At 38.2% G+C, this 24,185-nt stretch overlaps 1 protein-coding gene across 1 annotated transcript in view; it reads left to right on the forward strand.

Moving 5' to 3' along the window:
• The first annotated feature begins 408 nt into the window (after nt 1-408).
• shisa9b (shisa family member 9b) overlaps nt 409-24,185 on the forward strand; it is a 35,505-nt gene continuing 11,728 nt past the window's right edge. The window contains 3 exon segments of the mRNA XM_079865978.1: nt 409-729; nt 732-1,258; nt 6,173-6,294. Coding sequence (XP_079722104.1) covers nt 631-729; nt 732-1,258; nt 6,173-6,294 — 748 coding nt within the window. The 5' untranslated portion in view covers nt 409-630.

A 24,185-nucleotide genomic window follows, 5' to 3' on the forward strand; every position in this document is an offset into this window, starting at 1 on the left:
CCCTCAAGAAACCAAAACAAAAGGAGGGGCGGGGTTTCAAGGTTTTAAACATTTATGTAAAATCTTTTTTAGACGTTTATAAATATTGTAACTCGGGGCTAATATCGCACAGGACTTTCCATTGTGCTTCAACGCCTAAAAGTGGCATAAAAATCCTCATCATGAGTAGCCTATCCTATTGAACGACATAATTCGCACATTGCAGTTGGCTATTTGTAGCGTATGAGTTGCGCATTCATTTACGCGCAAAATGTATAGGCTTCTTTTTGTGAGAATCACAGGACTTAATATTGATTGACACATTCTGCTCTCTCTCCTCTTAATTCTTTTGCTGCTTCCTTCCATGTGCCCATACTTGGGGTCCCCTCCTCCTCTCTCATCATTACGCATTCAGTCTCACTCAGCGCTCCGTTCAACCGCAGCTCATTGCGATCCAGGCGCTCCACGCTCCCGAGTGCTCAAGAACGCCGTTGTTCAAGGATAATATATATTAGTAGATAAAACACAGTAGTGTTTATTGGAATGCCACACTTGATAAGATAGAAATCTCCATATTCAATCATTTGCATACTTCAAAACCTCTATAGACTCATTGTGGCGTTGAAGTATCATCAAACATGATCATCTCGGATGGCGGTGATGTTTTTGATGGAGATATGCGTCCTGACACTTCATGACAAAAGACACCCAACTCTGTCTTTCAGCGTCCGTTCAGCCGTGGCAAAGAAGAGGAGAGAAGAGAAGAGCGCAGGATGAAAAGCACTGGCTTACTACTGGGTTACTTTTTGATGAAAGTTCTTGTGTGCGACGCGGAAGGAGAACCTGGGAAGAACCTGGATGGTCTGGTGACAGCGTCAGGGTCTAACGACTCTAGAGACGGGGAAAACAGTCTCTCTGAGACCCCTCACACGGACAGGTGTCGGGGCTATTATGATGTGATGGGTCACTGGGATCCTCCGTTCGTGTGTCGGACGGGTAGTTACCTGTACTGCTGCGGGACCTGTGGCTTCAGGTTCTGCTGCGAGTTTAAAAACTCCAGGTTAGATCAGACCACTTGCAAAAACTACGACACCCCGCCGTGGTCCATGACGGGCAGACCACCGCCGAAGATGATGGACCAACACGATCCGACTAAGGATAAAGCGAATTTGATTGTGTATATAATATGCGGAGTAGTTGCTATCATGGCGCTGGTTGGGATATTCACCAAACTTGGCTTGGAGAAGGCGCATCGACCTCACAGAGAGAACATGTCCAGGTAAGAGAGGTTGAATAGCCTAAGTTCAAGTTCAAACGCTGTTGTATTGTCTGCGTGGTTGTTGTGGAGCTGCGCAGTTTAGAGACGGATAAAATCAAATGGGATTTCAAAAATCAAATTCTTCCCAAAACAAATTAGGCCTGAGCCGTCTTTTACATATGCACTCTGCATATTAATATGTAAAATTAACAGAGTGATATGCACTCTGACTGCATATCAATAATAATTTTTAGATATCCTTTGTATTTTTTTATAAACTGTTGTAAATTGTAATCTGTCTAGTTTATCCCATAGGAAAGAAAGGAAATCAAATGGGATTTAACCAAATAACCAGGGTAATATCCAATCTACATTTTACAGCTTAACATTGATGCATTTGTGTCTTGTCCTTTTTAAGAAGTTGTAAATTGTTTGTGTTGTTGTGGAGTGGAGCAGTTTATTCCATGGGAAATAAAAATACAAATGAGATCTTATTACCTCAACTGTTTCTTGTAGACAACAATGATATTACACAGAGAGAAAATTGAGAGTTGTTTACATAAGTCACTTGCTTGTTTCAACTTAAGAGTTTCAGAAGAGATCTGACACAATCACAAACTGTTCCAAAATCTGCAATCAGATGTCCTACATTTGTCCTAAAGAAGGTACAAAGGGTCTAAAGAAGGTCTAAAGAAGCACCCCAGTGACAGCTTTTTGTACCTTTTCTAATAGAGTGTAGATTAAATATTTATCAAACTCTTCCTAAATTATAAGAGCTTTTTTATTTGAATTAATTTAATTAGCTCAACAATCGGACTGTAAGTCAATAATTACCTCAGTTGTGTCTGTTTTTATTTTCTCCTAAGGAGATTTTATAAGTTGATATCAATAATGAAATATAATGCTTATGCCTTCAATGAGCAAACCTCTAAGGATGACAGTTTTTCTCTGGGATGTCATTCGGCATAGCTCAAGGATTACACTGACACAACTATCTCTCACCATGACTTTGTGCTTTTCCCTGAAGACACAGTATAAAGTGTTGATAATCAGAGAGAGCTGAAAGCAGGTGTACTACAAAATATACTGACTAGCATTCAGGTCTAATTCATCTGTTGATCAGCAAACATTCATCAACATCTCTCTAAGTCTCTAATTATCTCCATGGCGAAGCACAGATTTTGTCTGAAAAAGCGTCTACTCCAAACAAACAAACACAACCACATAGACGCTTACTCATCTAAACATCAGTAGAGAGGTGTCCGTGACATTAGTAGGATAATGGACACTGATCTGTGTCTAATGATACTAATATTTCAAGGACATTCTATTTGTGCACTGACCTTTCATTTTATCTTTCACTCTATTTAGGCGTGAACACAATAAAAACTCACATGGGCCATAGTATCCTATCCACCTCCCACAACCAGTCATTTACACCATTTTAATTGAGTGCCTTTTGAATATGTCACTGTACTGACTTGCACAATTTTAATGATTGTTCAGAATGGTTTAATGTATCTCCACAAAAAGTTATTATTTTTATATATTTTTTTTTTACCATTTAAAAGCATGATGTGAATTAATCTATTAGTTTTATGTACATGAGGTTGTTTGAAGACCCCAGGAAACCCAAATGGGAATTTCGTAGCTTTTAGATCGTAGCTGTTAGGTCAAGTCTGTTAGGTCTAGCATATGCTACTATACTCTTAAATGCTGAGTAAAGCTGTCTTTTAGCAGTTATACACAATTTAAATATTTATTTTCACGGAACACAGACTTAAAGGGATAGTTCACCCAAAAATAAAAATACGCAGCATGTTTGAGCTCAAGCAATAACCAACGAGGTTTATTCTCGTGTTACGCAGCACGTTTGAGCTTCAGCAAGAACCAATGAGGTTCGTTCTCGTGTTACAAAGCACGTTTTAACTTCTGCAATAACCAATGAGGTTCATTCTTGTGTTACGCAGCACGTTTGAGCTTCTGCAAGAACCAATGAGGTTCATTCTTGTGTTTCGCAGCACGTTTGAGCTTCTGCAAGAACCAATGAGGTTCATTCTTGTGTTTCGCAGCACGTTTGAGGTTCAGCAAGAACCAATGAGGTTCATTCTCGTGTTACGCAGCACGTTTTAACTTCTGCAATAACTAATGAGGTTCATTCTTGTGTTACGCAGCACGTTTGAGCTCAAGCAAGAACCAATGAGGTTCATTCTTGTGTTACGCAGCACGTTTTAACTTCTGCAATAACTAATGAGGTTCATTCTTGTGTTACGCAGCACGTTTGAGCTCAAGCAAGAACCAATGAGGTTCATTCTTGTGTTACAAAGCACGTTTTAACTTCTGCAATAACCAATGAGGTTCATTCTTGTGTTACGCAGCACGTTTGAGCTTCTGCAAGAACCAATGAGGTTCATTCTCGTGTTACGCAGCACGTTTGAGGTTCAGCAAGAACCAATGAGGTTCATTCTCGTGTTACGCAGCACGTTTGAGGTTCAGCAAGAACCAATGAGGTTCATTCTTGTGTTTCGCAGCACGTTTTAACTTCTGCAATAACTAATGAGGTTCATTCTTGTGTTACGCAGCATGTTTGAGCTCAAGCAAGAACCAATGAGGTTCATTCTCGTGTTACGCAGCACGTTTGAGCTTCTGCAAGAACCAATGAGGTTCATTCTCGTGTTACGCAGCACGTTTGAGGTTCAGCAAGAACCAATGAGGTTCATTCTCGTGTTACGCAGCACGTTTGAGGTTCAGCAAGAACCAATGAGGTTCATTCTCGTGTTACGCAGCACGTTTTAACTTCTGCAATAACTAATGAGGTTCATTCTTGTGTTACGCAGCATGTTTGAGCTCAAGCAAGAACCAATGAGGTTCATTCTTGTGTTACGCAGCACGTTTTAACTTCTGCAATAACTAATGAGGTTCATTCTTGTGTTACGCAGCATGTTTGAGCTCAAGCAAGAACCAATGAGGTTCATTCTCGTGTTACGCAGCACGTTTGAGCTTCTGCAAGAACCAATGAGGTTCATTCTCGTGTTACGCAGCACGTTTGAGGTTCAGCAAGAACCAATGAGGTTCATTCTCGTGTTACGCAGCACGTTTGAGGTTCAGCAAGAACCAATGAGGTTCATTCTCGTGTTACGCAGCACGTTTTAACTTCTGCAATAACTAATGAGGTTCATTCTTGTGTTACGCAGCATGTTTGAGCTCAAGCAAGAACCAATGAGGTTCATTCTTGTGTTACGCAGCACGTTTTAACTTCTGCAATAACTAATGAGGTTCATTCTTGTGTTACGCAGCACGTTTGAGCTCAAGCAAGAACCAATGAGGTTCATTCTTGTGTTACGCAGCACGTTTTAACTTCTGCAATAACTAATGAGGTTCATTCTTGTGTTACGCAGCACATTTGAGCTCAAGCAAGAACCAATGAGGTTCATTCTTGTGTTACGCAGCACGTTTGAGCTCAAGCAAGAACCAATGAGGTTCATTCTTGTGTTACGCAGCACGTTTTAACTTCTGCAATAACTAATGAGGTTCATTCTTGTGTTACGCAGCACATTTGAGCTCAAGCAAGAACCAATGAGGTTCATTCTTGTGTTACGCAGCACGTTTGAGCTCAAGCAAGAACCAATGAGGTTCATTCTTGTGTTACGCAGCACGTTTTAACTTCTGCAATAACTAATGAGGTTCATTCTTGTGTTACGCAGCACGTTTGAGCTCAAGCAATAACCAACAAGGTTCATTCTTGTGTTTCGCAGCACGTTTTAACTTCTGCAATAACTAATGAGGTTCATTCTTGTGTTACGCAGCACGTTTTAACTTCTGCAAGAACCAATGAGGTTCATTCTTGTGTTACGCAGCACGTTTTAACTTCTGCAAGAACCAATGAGGTTCATTCTCGTGTTACGCAGCACGTTTGAGCTTCTGCAAGAACCAATGAGGTTCATTCTCGTGTTACGCAGCACGTTTTAACTTCTGCAAGAACCAATGAGGTTCATTCTCGTGTTACGCAGCACGTTTGAGGTTCTGCAAGAACCAGTGAGGTTCATTTTCATGTTACGCAGCACGTTTTAACTTCTGCAATAACTAATGAGGTTCATTCTTGTGTTACGCAGCACGTTTGAGCTCAAGCAAGAACCAATGAGGTTCATTCTCGTGTGTGGAGAGGACAGAAAGCTCTCAGATTTCATCAAAAAGATCTTCATTTGTGTTCCAAAGATGAACGAAAGTCTGGAACAACATGAGGTGGAGTAATAAGTGACAGAATGTCATTTTTGGGTGAACCATTCCTTTAAAAATATGTATGACTCATCTTGCACAAAGGGGTGTATCTAAATTTGTATCCAATCAGATTCTCTTCAGAATGAGAACGTTCCACCCACTAATACAACCTGTCAGGATGTAGCAAATTCATGGAATCTGATATGAAACTAAAACTTATTATTGGCTATTAAAAAAAAAAAAGTTTTTCTTTTTCAAATGCGTCAACACAGGAAAGAAAACGGCTTCAAGTTATTTTATGGTGTATTTAATGTACCACACTCATTTCGGTCTAACATAACAGATCGTTGTAATCCCTCTTTGTCAACATTTATTTAAAATGTTCGGAACAAACTTTTCGATGAGGAAGTGTCTGTCAAGAACAGTATAAATATCTATTGAATTGCTCTACATCAGGGTTCACCAATCTCGGTCCTGGAGGGCCGCTGTCCCTGCAGAGTTTAGCTCCAACCAGCTCCAACACACCTGTTTGAAAGTTTCTAGTATGCCTAGTGAGACCTTGATTAGCTGGTTCAGGTGTGTTTAATTGGGGTTGGAGCTGGTTGGAGCTAAACTCTGCAGGACAGCGGCCCTCCAGGACCGAGATTGGTGAACCCTGCTCTACATCAATTTACAGTTTTTCTTTGTAAGATGAGTAAACAAAGTCTTTCTCCATAGAGCCCTGGCCCAGGTGATGCGCCAGACAGCTCCAGGAGAACACGTGGAGAGGGAGGAGAGTTTGGCAGTGCATGGACAACACTACGAGAACATGCAGGCCAGAGCAACAGGAAACAACCTGCGTAAGTAAATCTGTTCCTTACCATCAGAGCTCATGCACAACAGGTCGAATCCATGTCACTTAAAGCTCAGTTTAGCTCGTCTGGAAAACACTCTCCGCTGTGACAATCCAATAGTAGCAGATGCATCTTCTTCACCCCAGAGAAGCAGCTGTGAGGTCCTATGGTTATTCATCAGTAAATATCTTCGCCTGCTTGATTCGACTCCTACTGAGAACAGGGGAAGTAGTTAGAGAAGACCATTTTTGTCATGTCCGGTGGGCTGCAGTAGCACTTGTGTGCGTTTATAGTGATCATTTAACATGCTAAGATAGTAATTACCACAGGCTAAGTGGCTGACTAACACACAGAAAGCACACACATTCTCACTCACACACACAACTCTATCTCCCTCTCTCTCTGTTCACCTCACTCATGCTGTTATTTTATGCAAATAATACAAATGTGCAGGAAAATATGATAACTAGCGAATTGTCACCCTAAAATATCCATTTTACTTTGGCAAGTGTGCTAAGTTCTTTTATAAAATTGATAGTTCTGGTCCTGGGTCCTGACTGATCAAAAATATATTATAAAACATATAGTTCTGCTGATTAGCCAATATTATAAAACTGATCGCTCTGAGGCTGGATGCTGATTGTTCAATACAATTTATTATAAAGTGCATATTCTGTTCCTGGATGTTGATTGATCAATACAACAAAATATAAAACATATAATTTTGCTGATTGGTCAATACAGAATATTATAAAATTGATATTTCTGGACCTGGATGCTGATTGGGCAATACAATATAAAATGCGTAGTTCTGGTCCTGGCTTCTGATTGGTCAATACGAAGTCCAAGACATAATATACAGTAGTTACAGCTTTTATGTGAAACAGCTGATCACCATATCAAAGCTCTTATTATTTTGCAGATTATTTTTGTCGCATTGCAACGCTCTATTTTGTCAGGGACTGTATCAAAAGGATGGTTATTAAGGACTGAAAGATTTTGCATAGTAAAATAACGAAAATGGGTGTTCTTGATATTTTTAATATGTAGAAACCATTTATTAAAGCAATAAGGCATTCGAGGCTGTACTGTATTGTGAATATGGTCACTACTGTATTCATTAGCTAGCAAGGCATCTCATACTGTATCTAATTTCTGAAATACAACTTCCCTTAATTTAGCTGAGGGAAAAAATATTAAACAGCACCTTTCAAGTCGATGTAAATATGCCATTTGCAAAAAGATATTTGTGATGAAAAACAATCACAGTGAAGTTTCCTCCGTAAATAATGATTCAAATGAAATATTACAAGATAGGAAGTCTAATTCAATAAACTTCAGCCCGCAGACAGCGCTGATTTACTAACATTGTCTCGTGGCATGTCACAGTGTTGCCATGGTGCTGACGGAATCCCAATCGGTGTCCCAGTTGTCTTCCGGATGTTTAGATCAACATGCCTCGCGTCGAGTCAAACAGTCACACTTTATTTGATAGCCTCCTAATGAAAGTCAGAAAAGCAGTTGTAGCAGATGTCGTATGCTCTTTTTATAGCCCGTGTGTTTCACGAAAACACTCCGACGCATGCCTGGTAAGATATGTTTAGGTATCTTAATTGCTGAACAAAGTCTGGTTGGCTTTTATTTCACCACATTGTAATTCAATGGCCTGACAGCTGTTGCTTTAACAGTGGACAGGTGAAAAGCTCTTTGTTGATTTTCGACTGTTATCACAATACAAAATGCACGCTTGATTTTTCCCATTGGTCTCTGCTCATTCTCTGAGATTGAAGAAAGGGATTTCGTGGAAAGGAAACAAACCGAGCACTTATAGATCGCTGTCAGCTCTGAAAAAGAGAGTGAGAGAGAGTGAAATCTGTAGTGCACACCCATGTTATTTCTGCAACAACACTTGAGAGGCAATGGGGAGTGTATGTTAACAGGCTGGCTGAGTGATTGAGCTTTCTGCTGAAAGTGCAACGGAGCACAGCGAAGCGACGTGCAGGTGCTGCTCCTCTAAAGAGCTGTCTCTACGAACTCTGGGGAGAAAGAAAGTTATGAGAGAAGGGCCGTCTGCAGGGAACTCAAAATGTCTCGCTGAACAAAGCAGGGAAAACATGCAAACCTCTAGCTTGCTCACATTCAAGGCACTGCGGCCACAAACCCATTAACGTGTTTACTTGAGGAGTGCTGACCAGTGCCACACTGGGACCAGGGGTTGGCTTGGCCTTGTTTTGTTAAACAAGGTTACACTCAAGAAGTAAAGCATTGAAAATTCGAGAACCATGTCATTCATGAAAGGTGAGAAGTGTGAAGATAGTGTAGAAGTTAGTGACAGAGGCGTAGCACAGCGTTTGAATCATGTCTTCCTGACACTGTTCTGCTCATGTGGGTGACAAGTTTAGATATGACCCTAAATGTACACTACTGCTCAAAAGTTTGGAGTTAGTAAGATTTTGAATGTTTTATAAAGATGTCTCTTGTGCTCACCAAAGCTGCAGTTGTTTGATCAGAAATACAGTACAAACAGCAATAGGCCTATTGAGAAATATTACAGTTTAAGCAGTGACGTGCAGAGGTGTTCTGAAGTCCTCACAGTTTTTAATTATTATTAATAATTATTAAATGATTAAATGAAAAAAAATTGCATTATAAATAAAATGTAAAATTACACTTAATGTTGTCACATTTTCCTGGGTTAAATAAACATTATAATAAATCAAACACATTTCTATTTTGTATTTTTATATTACCAATGCTTTTAATGTTCTATTTATTAAAACCAAGTATACATCTCATCAAGTTAGTTTCTTTAAGCAGTTTTACATTTATTGCGAAATGGTGTCTAAAGGCAGTAATAATTTAAACAACACATTTTATTTGTGAAATAATGTCGAGCTGTTCTTTTTAATAGTCAACTTGTTTTCAGATCATCAGCCATCAAGCTTGTAAACACTGTCTGTCACAGACATGAAGATGTCACATTTTTATATCACATTTTGTAATATTTGTGTTGTAATACATTTGCATATAATATTTTCTCATCCGATTTTTTTGAGGAGCCACTGCCTCCCTTGCCTCCTCCTCGGAAACACCCCTGAGTTTAAGATGATTGTTTTCTACTTTAAAATACTATAAAATGTAATTTGTTCCTGTGATGTTATTTTCAGCATCATTACTCCAGTCTTCAGTGTCGCATGATCCTTCAGAAATCATTCTAATATGATGATTTGGTGCTCAAGCAACATTTCTTATTATTACCAATGTTGAAAACAGTTGCTATATATTTTTGTGGAAACCGTGATACATTTCTTTCAGGATTCTTTGATGAATAGAAAGTTTAAAAGAACAGCATATATTTAAAGTCCGCGTGAACCGGAAATTGCAAGCGACTTTTCTCCAGTGTTGTGACGTATTTCCCAGTGAAAAGGAATATTGAACAGAGGGCAGGGTTTTACTCTAGCGCTCCTCCTCTCCATCTCTGCTCATAGAAGACTAACGGTTTGAGGGGAGTGGTTAAGCGTTTCGCAACCCAAGCCGTCAAACCTACATCATCAGAGAAGGAACGCCATTCCAGACTGGAAGTAACTTTTCAGACTTTGATTAAAGATTACGACGGCAAACAATTTTTTTCTGTGTATTAACTTGCACGGATTAATTTTTCACCACAAGACTAGTAATATGCGCTAACAAAGTAAATAGGGTCAATTTTGATTTCAGTTGGACTTTAAAATATAAACATTTTTTTGTTTTATTATAAATACATTTTCTGTCACTTTTGATCGATTTAATGTTTAAATGTTTAAACTTTTTATACATTTTTTGACTTTTTTTGTCATTATTCAACCATCTTTTGGGGGAAAGTGGGGTGAGTTGTGCCAGTTTTTACTCAAAGTGACTTTAAAGTGAGGCCATGGCAGTAATGCCTTCAACTTAACGATGTACGTATATTTCAGGATGTGGTGCATCCCTGAGAACAATAACTTTGGATCTGAAATAAATTGTTTCAGAAATATAGCTTTTGGGGAAAAAGTGGTCTCATGGCACAACATGCCCCTGGTGCGGGGGAAGTTGTGCCTTTGGGGGAATACATTGGGGTAAATTGTGCCAGTGATTTCTGAAGTAAAACAGAACATTTTAATGTTATGAACCATAATGCTATATGAAAGCAAGACAAATTCAATAAAAAATTACTCATTTAAGGTTTATTTAGATATTGTCACCCTGGAATACCATAGCATGCGTTTTTCCTACTATGGTCAATTGCATAGGGATTTTGTATTGAACATAACTCTGGATCACAGTGTCATAGAGACAAGGGGGCGGGCTCATTTTACTCAGACGACCAATCAGTCTCTCAGGATCATTGTAAAGCTATCAAGCTATGCCCTAGCAACCACTTAGAGCACCATAGCAACACAATATATGATATTTGTGACTCATTTCAGGCAAAAAGGCTTTGGCAATAGATGCCTGTTGACATAGCGCTGTCTGTCAATTATGTAACATATAAGAATAAAGTGACTAGGCTAATTTCTAAACATCCTATTGTGACATAGGCCACTTAAAAACGGAATAAAACTTCTCTTTAATAACATAGTGCAAACTCAAAACTGAAATCAGTGTTAGCTAAATTAAACAAATAGCAGGCAGGTCTAAGTCAAACAATGATGAGGCATGCCCATCTCCTCACTTCTCAAGAGTATCCCCTGTGAGTATGTAGGTCTAGGTGGTCTGGATCTGGCACAACTTAACCCAGGCCCTTTGGCACAAATCACCCCAGACCCACAAGTTTGAAAAACTAGCATGATCCAGCAGTTAAGAGCTAACATCATGCTAACTCATTGTGTAGCCTACTAAAGCACTAAAACATGTGTGAAATGTTCTCAAACTTGTCTATAATTGTTCAGACACTACAATAAAAAAAACCTTAATCATAGAAATTTTACTTTGAAAGGGAAAAAACAGTTTTTTGCACTAAAATGTGCTTAACTCTCATGTCATGTGTCTCTCTTCTTTGGAGGACGAGTAAAAGTGATTGCTTTTCAAAATTATGTGGTCACATGACCAATTTCTTCTATGGTTTTCCAGAAACAAGGGGTGGAACTACTTCCCCCCTGGCACAAATCACCCCACTCTCCCCTATCTCAAGTCAGGCCAACAAACAATATTTTCCGATAGATTATGCTAATGTCCATAACCATTCTAAAATGACTTTACGGCGTATTTGCACTTAATCATGAAAATATATTCATTAATGTCTTTTAAATTACATTTTGCAAATCAATATTGAGTTAAAAATGGTGAAAGTAAATATTCCCTAATCGTTTTTGTCTTCAGTTAGCAAGCTAATACCTTAGCCTACCAGCTTAGCAGCACAGTGCTGTCTGGTTAAGAAAACCAGAAAATCAAAACCTCTTTTGATTAGGATCACAATGGTGCTACATTTTTGCTATCAATGGAGAAAGATGCTTTTTTTTTTTTTTTACTTATGTTTTAGATAAACTGTCAAGCTGTGGCTAACTGATGAATCTAGCCAAATCTGGACTCCCTGGTCGTTGAGGCAACTGGTTAATTTAACTGAAAGGTGGGACTTCCTTATTTGGCGTATCTTTCTATGAATGGTCCGTTTCCTCCTCCTCAAACTGTCTCACTGCCAAAAATGTCCATTCACTCTCTACTGTATCTACCTAATAAAGAGGCAAAAGCCCCAAAATATCTCTGTTTCACAACACACACAGACTTGACATTACGCTTGATATCCATATTGACAACCTGAGTCATCTGGTGACAGGGAAAACAGAATTAGCATGAGTAAATCAGTCACTGAAATGCAATTCATAGTCCCAATCCAGCAATCCGGGTTAACCAAGCACAAGAAACTCGGTTTGGCTTGAGTGCTTTATGTATTTACTGCCCAACCACTATACTTTCCATTACCATACAGATCAAATTTGCACAATTAGTCTGTGAAGCACAGAGTTCTGCTGTAAAGTTCAGGCCCAAACATTTACCAGCACAAGCTGAGAGTCTGTTTTTATTTAAACAGGTGACAGCAATAATATATAATTAATTCACCCCAGAGCCAGTGTTTGTACAGCACACTTTTACTCATGAGAATCTGCTTAAACTCAGAATCCGCTGGGCAAAGAAACTGTCGGTGACTCATTGCTATGCCAGTTAACCTAATCAACTCTCAGGCTTCTGTTTACACACCAGAACAGCTTACAGCAGTTTTTAGAGAGCTTATAGGACTAAATAACTGGTAGAGGTGAAATCAGCATTAAAATGAATGAAAATGCAATACCGCATGGAGTTCGTAAGACTGCAGCTGAGTTGCATAGTCATAAGCAAAAGTCACAGCTGATGAATCTGTATTATGATAATGCTGCGCCATCTCTGTGCTTAGAGTAGAGAAACACAACAGAAGAAATCTTTACCTGGAGTGAATATTCCTGTCAAAAGTCCTTGAATTCAGCTGTGGTTTAGTTACACAGACAGCTTTACCTGGTTTGCTGCACAGCTTGTTTCCATGGAGATGGTGAAAGATTTTGCTGACCATTGTTGTTCTTCCCCATGCATGGAAAAAAAATACAACTGAAAAATATGGCAAAATAAAGCATAATAATGGGATCCGATGGCTAGAAGATTTATGCCAGATGCATAAATGTTGCAAGTGATTTCCCATTTAGCAAGATGGGAAATAATGACCTGCTCATGAATTTGACCACATGTCAGTCTCAATATGACAGACACTCGTCACATAGTTTCATCATGTCACAAACTTTGTTTCCTAAATATTTGCCAAAAATGTGTCACTTGGAGGGCAAGTGAGGAAATGGTGCTGAGCTGTGTTTTTTTTTAGATTCTTAAAGTCTGAGACTAGGAATGCACAATATATCACTAGCATATTACTCATATATATGTATATACAGTGCTATGCATAAGTTTAGACACCCATGCTAAAGTTGACTAAAAAGAGGAATAAAAAATCATCTTTTGGAAATTGAAATGAATGCCTTAATTGAAAAAATTAGGAAAAATCCAACCTTTAAGGACACCAATTTTCTTTGTGAATGAATAATGTACTTTTTCTCAGAATTATGAGATATAAACTCACAAATGCGAGTTATAAAGTCAGAATTGTTGGATATAGCTTAAAAGTTTATATCTTGCAATTATTTTTCTCAGAATTGTGTGATATACTGTTTCCCCCCCCACAATTGCAAGTTTATATCTCGCAATGTTTTTAAAAAAGTCAGAATTGTGAGATAAAAATGACCTTATTATTCATTTTTATTCCGTGGCAGAAACAAACTTGCATAAAGATCACATTGAAAATCTGGAATTGGAAATTTTATTTAAACCTGTGAATAATCAGCCAGTTTTGGGATCTTGATTTCATAATATATATATATTTTTATCACAGAAAATGTTATGCTCAGTTTATAATGAAGAAAAAAAATCAATGAATTGCAAAAAGGAAGCATTTTCGCTAGTGATCTCACTTCTGGACTCTATATCAAAGTACCACGGTATTACCATCGTCTGACACCTTCACTACACCACAGTAATTTGTTTGTAATGCAGTAATTTGAACATTGCTGAGAAATGAGTGGCCATTTAATTCTTAAAATTCTGGTGGCTGAGATATATCAGGGAATGGTTTGAGAGTGCAGCTGAAATTACTGTTATTGATTTTAATGAATTTAGGCAAGGACAGATAGAGCCTAGGCAGTCAGATCAATTATCGCATCTTAAACAGAGTTCCCTCTTCCCTCTAATGCCCCTCCCCCCCCCCCCCCCAAGAATAATTATCAGTTCATTTCCTGCCAGTCGACGTGCTGACAAGTAGGTGGCTATGTAAATCAGCGGCATCCGAGGAAGGCTGCGATGACTGGCAAGCAATGGTGTGGACTTCTCAGATCGCATAGGCTCTAAGTTAACACATTATAATTAGAAAAAAAAACCTGCACACCATCAAAAACAAGCAAAACATATAAATAATCCCCGATTGGAGCTGTGACATAAATCGCCCGTCTGGCTCGTCAGAGGGAGCATGGAGCTCACACTGCTAAAGCAACTGTTGAAAAGATGAGAGCTGAGAAAGGCTGCTTTTTCATCGGGCCCAAATTGGCTCTTTGAGAGCTGTGTCACAATAGGAGGTGGATTGCTTCAGACCTTCATACATCCCACCATCAGTCATACACTCCCACGGCTTGAGCTGAAAACGGCCGTAGATGATTGTAGAGGAGCAGTTGCCCACTCCATGTTAAAGAGGTCACGTCAGTGGGAATCCAATTTGATCTTTTAAAAATCTGTTTGAAAGACGCAAAAATTACTCATTCTAAAATCCGTCAGAATCCCAAAAAATTTACATGAGACCATTTCCTATTCTGTATTCGGAAACTTGACTTTGAAATAATGGACGATGTGTAGCACCTACAGCTCTGCATATCCTTCTGAGCCAAAGAGCGGTTGGTTAGAAACCGCTATTTCTAACAAGATCATTTCAGTCTTATACTATGGGTTTGTTTGGTACAGAGCAACTCACGACATGCGGAGGAAAATATAGGTATCGTAGCCATGAATTAAGTATTTGTTCCCACAACTTATTTATTGCAGATTATTATACTGGAATATACAACTATATACAGAGTGCTGCACATGGAACAGAAAACAAAAACAAAAAGATTGTTACCACATTTTATTAATTCATTATCTTGATAAATCGCACATTGTGTGCAATTATAGCATAGTTAATTAATACAGTATAATATCCTTCATTTGTGTAGTGCAGGTTATTTTGCCATCTTCTTCCATATGATGCAGAATTTGTAAAGGAAAAAAGTAAGTAAACCAGGAACGAATGGAAGACAAAAAGTTGAATCAATAATTCTTAATAATTTCCCATAGCTCAATAAGACTATACACACAATATTCTGTGCCAGTGCAGATTAATTATGTTTCTTATATTTCTTCTTAAAATGCTTTTTATATTTCAAGCGTAACTAAAAAAGTGAATAATCACCTATTGAACAGCTCAGTGGGCTAATTGTAGGCATTTTTTTTTTTTTTTGATTTTTGCTTTGCTTTCCAAATATGGATTATTGCTGTGTACATTTTCCAGTATTCGTCCAAATGTATTCTGGAAGCATAATGGCACCCTACAAGAGCTGTTATTGTTATGCAAGTGCAGAGCCGTCATAAACGACATGAAAATCATTCTTCACTTTGTGTTTGAAGAACAGCACAGTTATAATGATGGGAGGGCATTCAAAGTCCAAATCAATGCAAACTTTGTCTGTAAACAAGACAGCATCATTAGAAAAAATAGTATCTTGAGAAATGGCATTTCAAAGAATGTCATTTCAAAAAGCCTATTTCACAACCATTACACTGACTCCAAACAATTAAAGGAAGGTAATGTAAAATAAAGCAAAACAACAAGATATCTTTGTCTGTTATGGTCTGTCCGTGTTTTTATTTAAGCATTTCTGCCACGGTGTCAACATGCCATCCCCCTGCCGTACTGGACGACTGACAGGTGACTGTGTGTTCCTGCTCCTATCATTTGTCCATGGCACAAGCCTCCCACAGCAACTGGAGCACTTACGGTAGCATGGCCTCTTTTTACCGCAGGTGGTCAAGCAGGGGAGAAGAATTTCCTCTCAACTTAAAAACCATGTCATTGAGTGGATATCAGACCACTTCCTCTCAGTCAAAATGTAAGCCCAGTGGTGATGTACAACTCCTGAAATGGGTCAGTCCAATCTGGATTTTATGGCACCGCTGTAAGAAATGGGTCCACTTCACTTTTTTTTTTTATTGGTCTACATTCTTCAGTGGCAGAATTTAGTCCAGAGGGCATTTCATCTTCCAGAGTTTTTGGACTGAGTGTTTGAAGCGTTTACTGAGAGAAAAAAAAAAATCAGGTTATAACTATGTTTAGCATTTAGAGAGCATTCAGAACAGACAAACTGAGGAGTTTATTAATGTATGCTGATTTTGAGCTTATTTTCAGTCTTCAGGTTGCATGTAGTTAGTGTTTATTTACTGCGTCAAATTTATTATAGTGAGTACAAATTTACCCAGTGTGAAAGAAACACAAAAATACTATAGGGAATTCATTAAGAATTGTGTTCATATTGTCATTTAGCTGTCTTACACTTCTGTAGTCGCCACCGCCACCTAGTGGATTGGCTGTATACGACGCAGAACTATAAATGTGAACAGCCATTGTGGAGATGGCAATGGTGTAAAGGTGCAGTCACAAAATGGAATTTTGCAGCCAAAATGGTCCATTGTCTACTGTAAACAGTGTAGCAATGTATAAAGCTCTGACAGAAGTAACTGGTCAACGTGGTGAATCTGTGACCAATTTGAACCCAATCTGCGTGGGAAATCTTTTGAGCTCCCGAAATTCCCAAATTCGTGAACTCCTATGGGAATTACTGGATTTCGTCCGCAAAATTTTAAGTTATAATTAGCGCACAAAAGTGACCTTAAATGGCCTTTTCTCCAAAAACAACACTAGATTTACAAATGTGTTATGCATTTTATCTTCATCAATGAAAAAATATATTATTGTTAAACTGTGAGCTCACCATTAAGTGAAACAACATTTAATGGCACTTCAATGATGTGAACCCAAAATTATTTGAACACTCAAGCCACACTTGAAAACGCAGTGTGGTGCAAAACATCAAACCAAATAGCATCTGTAAACAAATAAACTGTAAACTCTTATCTAAATCTACAAGGCAGTTGTTTTTAGCATTTTCAAGGTTTTTTTATTGCTCCATTAGTTTTATGTAGCATACTATGTCTCACATTTTGTATTCCCATGTTATGCCCTCTGGTCACTGTGGCGTGGCGCATTGAAAATAAAAAAACATGTTTCTGCTGTTATCCATTTTTTTCCAATCCCAGCCTGTCTGTCTCTCAAGGCTGCATCGGTACAATGTGAAGCCATTTTCCGCAGAGGAGCAAACAGTAGTACTAATAACTTTGGGAATATTTGAAGGTGGGTAATGGGTAATGCGGTGCCGATCTCTGTCCATTAATATTTATTGAATTTGAGGATGTGGGGATATTGAATATTTATGGATAATAACCACATGAGGCAGTGCCATACTAATGATGTGGTACAGGCAGGCATGAATTTTGGAAAATGTAATTTGTTTGCAACGTAATTCAAGAAATGCTGGTCGTTTTCAATAATTGTGGCCTGAGACTTTAAAATATTGTTGATCGACACAATATCAACCTCTAAGTCTTCTAAGCCATGGCAGAAAGTTAAGTTCAAAGACAAGCTAAAAGTTGAAGTTAAGCTAAGCTAAGCTTAGTTAAGAGTTTGGAAACATTTTATTTTGATGGTCCCTTTTGAACATTCTGTTTACTATAAGTAACTTTGTAACTACATGTCAAAAGCAATCATCAGAGTATTAGTAGACTGTCTGCTTAATATCTGCTAACTCTTATTGTGATGGTCCCCCAACCGACATTCTACTGACTATAAGTAACTTTGCAACTTCATGTCAACTTATTCTAAACCTAACCTTACCAGTCTACTAATACTATCCTAACACTCTAATGAGAGTTTGTTGACATGTATGTGCAACATTACTTATAGTCAACTGAATGTGTTAAAGGGGCCATGAAATAAAGTGAAACCAAGAGTTTAAGTTGAGTTGAGTTGAGTTGAGTTGAGTTGAGTTGAGTTGAGTTGAGTTGAGTTGAGTTGAGTTGAGTTGAGTTGAGTTGAGTTGAGTTGAAGGAGCTCTCTGTGGTGGACACATTGTTCTGCTGGAATACACCAAGACAAAAGGCAGGCTAAAAGTTCAAGGAGTGCCAGAAAATGAAACATGTATGCCAAGGCCGCCACAAGGCAAGCTTACCAAAGAGTTGCAGAAGATATGCTCACAGTCTTATTTATATTTACCGAATACTCTATTATTTACCCTGTTTACTGGCATTTCTTGCTCTGACTGAACAGAGCACAACACTGGCGATAAAAACCAGGGAAATAAAAAACAACTTGAGGCTTGTAAGGCTAGAGTTTGAGGTCTCGTCAGCCTGTCAGACCCAAAGCAGAGAACCTTTAAAGCTTTAGGAAATAGTGTCATCTAATGTTTTTCTCAAGTATCTGAAAAACAAAATAAGACATTGGGTCCTTTTTCATTTTATCAAATGTCAGATTATGTGCTGGGATGAGTGCAGTCCACATCCATGTTTGAGACTTTGAGGCATATTGGGGTCCGTGCCCATATGTGACATACTTATCCTAAACCAATGGGCCACTGACAGCACAACATCCAAATTTCCTGGGGAGAGATGAATATGCAGACGTGGGTTTCCAAATTTAAGATGGCTGCCCACGTGTGGAGTTGTGTTGAGTGCGTAATGAGTCATGTAATGGCAGATCAGGAAAAAATCAAAGTCAGAGCTTGTCTTGTTTTCTTCTGGCATTATGTTGTTGAATCACATGATAAGCTTTTAAAAAATACCAAACAAGGAATGGAAAGGGTATTCATGCATGACAGAAAGGGCTTCTGGGAATTTAAGAAAGACCTAACAACACAGTGTAGGTGCACAAAGCCTTCATTATGATATAGTGGTGGTGAAGATTGAACCGCATTTCCACTGTTCAGCACCCAGAAAAAGCTTTTACACAGGCTTTTGTGGATTTTTTTCCAATCATGTTTTTGTCATTTCGAAAGTAAAGGCTTGCACACCGCAGAAATCACGTTCTTAATCAACATTTATGTCTTGTTTCCCCAGCCTAACAAGATCAATTTACTTAAGATAAAAACTTTATTAGATATTAAAAACTTTTCTTAAAGCCCCCCTGTGGTGAAAATCAAGCTTTTAATGTGTTTTATATGTCTATGTGGTGTGTTTAATATGCTTTAAGACAAACCATGTGTAAATTCATAAGTCAACACCATTGCTGAGTATTTTCTCCATAAAACTGCAGTGAACCAAAGACAGTTTCAAAAACACGTTTTGAAATCGCTGGTGTTTCTGACGTCACAAACTACCTTGTAATCAATCAGGGGTGCGTTTCCCAAAACCATAGTTGCTAACCTGTTAGCAACTTAGTTGGTTGGCAATGGGAAATTGCATTGCAACCAACAAAGTTGCTAACTTAGTTAGCAACTATGGTTTTGGGAAACACACCCCTGGTCAATGCGTGATCGTCAACGAGTGGATCTCTGAGCTGGTGTGAGTGAGTGGAGACGGGGCTAATTTGCATATTTATAGAACTTCGTATACTAAAAGATGCAAGGGTGTAGAGTTACATTTAAGCTATTTTAAGGCATGAATAATTTTTGTGATCAAAGATTAGTTTTGGGGGTTAAAATATTGACTACAGGGGGACTTTAAGAGAGTGTATGTCAGAGAATGAAATTGTTAATTGGCAAAAAAAATAAATAAATAAATAACAATAATAATTTTGAAACAATCTTTCTATCTTTGTTAGATGTATGCTTAAAGGAGAACTCCGGTCAATTTTAACATTGAGCTCATTTTTTTGTACATTTGGAGTGCTGTCAGTACAGAGAACAACGACAAAAATCAGTGTTGCCTACACCGAGTTATCCTCTTTTTAAAATTTGCACCCTGTTGACTTCAATGGGGCAAGCTTTAAACCTGCTTTTAGCCTCTTAACATCCTTGATGTGTCATTACAAGTGCACAGCCATGTGAGTGATTCCTTCAGAGTGAACGCGGGTGAATCTGACTGCAGTAGATGTGAAAGATATGAATAAAAATGATATTTATTTAGCCAGCGCACATACCTGTATTTATTTCCTGTTTTCGGTCGAAGTCCATAGTAGTCGATTGTTGACTGATCTTTCACATCTACTGCAGTCAGATTCATCGCGTTCACTCTGAAGGAATCACTCACAATGGCTGTGCACTTGTAATGACACATCAAGGATGTTAAGAGGCTAAAAGCAGGTTTAAAACTTGCCCCATTTAAGTCAACAGGGTGCACATTTTAAAAAGAGGATAACACGGTGTAGGCAACACCGATTTTTGTCGTTGTTCTCTGTATTGACAGCACTCCAAATGTACAAAAAAATGACCTCAATGTTAAAATTGACCGGAGTTCTCCTTTAAAGTAAAAACAAAAAAGGGAAAAAAATTGTTACAATATTTTTTCTTTTACAGCAAATAAAATATTAAGTTGATGCTGCCAGTAAAATGTTTCTGCTCTAAAACGTGTTACAGGGTTAAATAAAACTGACAAAATTTTTAAATAACTTCAAATTGGTTTTATTGTTTACTCCCCCTTATGTCATTACAAACCTGTATGATTTCTTTTTTTTCTGTGGAACATGAAAAAACATATTTTTATTTATCCATACAATGGAAGTCAGTAGTTACCAAAAGTGTTTGGTTGCAAATGACAGTATTTTAATTTTTGGGTGTTTAGTATTTTTATTTTTATTTTTTTTTGTAGCATTTTTGTCAGGTTTTCCAGTAAAAATATCGAAACATGCTTAAGATAAATTTAACAACTGTTGTTAGGCTAATACGTAAAATTATTATTATTTTTAAAGATGTACGTATTTTTACAGAAAAACAAGTCATAAATACTGATTAAGCTGATTCTGCCAGTAAAAATGTTTCTGCTCTGGAAAAAAAATGTGGGTTTATTTTAAGGCAGACATTTGACAGTTAGCCCGTCATCAGTAACAGGAGATGCTGAAGGTCATAACACACCTGAAATTAGAAGGACCACAGACAGACACCAGCCAGCCTTTCAAATGTTCCATACATACACATACCATAGCAAGATATCCACATCCTTTCATGTGAAAGGCGAATGTAGTGGAAAGATGATAAATCCATTATTTCCGTTCCAGCTTTCAGATCGGTTCCAAAGTTTTCTTTGTGTGACAATGTCTGTGCCCTTCCCAAGTCACTATTGTGTTTAGATCCCAAAATACTCTATTGCATTTTTAATGAGGCCTTGCAAACTATCTGTGTCTGTTTTTGACTCACTTTGACTCATTTGAGCAGGTCTTTTTGTGTCCTTCTAATTTAAAGGGATAGTTGACTAAAAAATTAAAATTCAGATATCATTAACTCACCCTTACAAACCCTATAAAGGATCATTTTTCCCTTTTTAATGACATTGCAATTAATAGGCACTAGAGGTTTCAAAAAGGACATTGCACTCGGCCAACCTTATTATTGATAACATTTTGTTGACGTCTCCATTAGAAAGATATGAGCTAAGAATCTCAATTATTGGTGTCTTACAGCTACAGAGGATATTTCCGATATGTCAAATGTGTCTCTTCATCCTATTTAGTTAAGACTGTTTTTTATCAGACACAACATGTACTTTCATGCCCCTCTCTAATGTAATTAGCTTGGCACTGATATCTGGTTTTGACCAGTGGGAAATAAGGCTGTAATTAGCCCAATTTCTGTATTCATTATCTCTTTTTATCATTGAGATACAGCATTAAGTGGGCTCCTTCAAACTAAAACTTGAGACCACAAATACTGGATTTGGATGTTTTTTTTTTGTTTTGTTTTTTTTTATTCTTTTGAACTTAAAAAAAACCCTCCTGTTTGTGCTGTGTGATGTACTTTAAGTACATCCCAGATGCAAAATTAAAGGAGGAATTAAAATATGCCATAAATTCAAAGTATGCAGAACGTGTGTGTGCAGTTGCAATGTAGAATAATTTAAGTGCCTATTTATGTCCAAAAACCTGTGATCTAAAGATGTTTTTGGTAATATTAGATGTATTATTTATTAGAGAAATGCAGGTATATTGATTATTGTTTTCTTCGTGAAAAATTCAGCACAGGTCTTACTAACATATCTCCTTGGACCAATGTTTCTCTTATTGCAATATGCACCGAAGCATGTTTTTCCATTACGTATTGACGAAAATGTCTCATGCACCCCCCCCCCCCCCTCCCACCTGCCCATACCCCCCCAAAAAGCTGACCTCAGTCATTTATTAGCTATGTTAGATAAGGCTTCTGAATCACAGTCCAGGAGGGAATAGAACTGTGCATGTAACATAACTAAAACTGGCATATTCATTAAGTGCTCTCTTCAAAAATGGGCTAAATTCCAATCAGACTTCTTGGCAGAGCGAAACGATGAGAACCCAAAGCTGGGTGACATCTCACGCATAGCTGACATCTCCTCCCAGATAAACGGCCACTCGCTTTTTCTCCCTCTCTCTCTCTCTCTGAAACGCTCACAAATTATAGCAATTTCTGTCAGTCCAGCATTTATAGTTTTGTCACTTGAAAATCAATTTTTTTGCCAAATACAATAAGCTTTGTTTGCTATTTACTGTAGCTCCTGACCAGCCAAGGAGGTCTGTATTACCTGGAGAGAGCAATATGTTAGCATTCCCATTGAACTCCATGGCAATTGATATCTTTGGTCATGGATGCTTAAAAACTTATTTTTGAGACAAACACCTAAGCCACAACATAACTTACTGACTTTCTTATATATATATATATATTATGTATATGTGTTCGATATGTGTGTAGTAGGAATGTAATCTGGACGTACTAAATTCATCATGTTATAATTATCATGTGACCTACCAGCGTCAGTTGTGTCACTTCACTGCCATTCATAAATCCTCTATAAATCCATAAAGCCTCATGGGATATTAACGCGTCCATCATCTGCACACTTCAGAATCTCGCCGAAAGTAGTAGGTTATCCGGTTACTTTTTGCCTACTCTTTTATGAGTGCTGTGAATTCGGACATACTACTTTTGTCACGTACCGTTTTTCACCTACTATATAGTAGGGAAGTATATGCGATTTCTCCTCTATTGACGAGTTTTTCTAGCAATCCCATAGAATGTAAAAAAATATGGATAGTGTCCGTGACGTCACCCGTAGGTTTATGAAGAGCATTTTTGAAGGCTAAAGTGGGTGGAGCCGTCGCCATCTTGGCAGCATGTGCGTCACTCCCGGATAAACGAAAATGGGCAAAGAGGCAGGGTGTGGGTGGAGCTGAGGTGCCTGGATGCTGAAACCACGCCCGCCTAGCTTGACGTGATCAAGTTAGCTCAGGCTAAGGAGCTAAATAATGCTATGCTACTGGCAGTACCGTCGCAGGCTGTGCCAAGTGTGTGACCGCACAGGGCCTCACGCTAAAGTGAAAGCTGACTTGATGATGTAAAGCCAATAATTAAAGTTCATATTTTTCCACTTCGAAATAGTATATTATTTAAAAGAAAAAGCTAGAATAAAATTCTACAGGCCATGAAAGTTTTGTAAATATGATCGAAAATGCTGACTACTTTTCTAGAAAACTCCAGAGGGCGTTAAAGACTTAAGGATGTTTATATATTTTTTCCTTAAAAACACAAGACAGGAATACGGATTAAGATTTTGTGCAGTGTGTGAGTTTTATCATCTTTTCATGGAATGATTGTCCTCCACAAAAGATTTACTTTCTACTGTATCCACCCAAATGAGGGACCAGACAATTGTGAAAGATGAACCGCTGTCCTTACTGCATCCTAAATCAAGCCTACTCATTACTGGATTTGAGGTTGCATGGCAACGCTACAAAGAAGGCCAAAGAAATTAAAGCTCTCTACAGATGAGGAATCAGAGGCTAGTTATTCCCATGTCGTTTCTGGTGCGTCTTCTCATAGGGTGTGATTGTACTGTATAAGCAGTGAGCCAATCCAATTATCTGAAAGATAGGATGGTTTGTGGGCCACAAATAATAGGAATCATCTCCTTTCCACCTTCCGGTGCTTTTTTCAAGCTGGTTAAATATGTGATTTATACACAGGAGGGACATATTAATTTACCAGAGTCAATATATGATGTTAGCAGCTCTCTTCTAGGCTTCTCACATGCTGTATATTGGATAAACA

The sequence above is a fragment of the Squalius cephalus genome, assembly GCF_949319135.1.
Source record: "Squalius cephalus genome assembly, chromosome: 1".
Lineage (NCBI taxonomy): Eukaryota > Metazoa > Chordata > Actinopteri > Cypriniformes > Leuciscidae > Squalius > Squalius cephalus.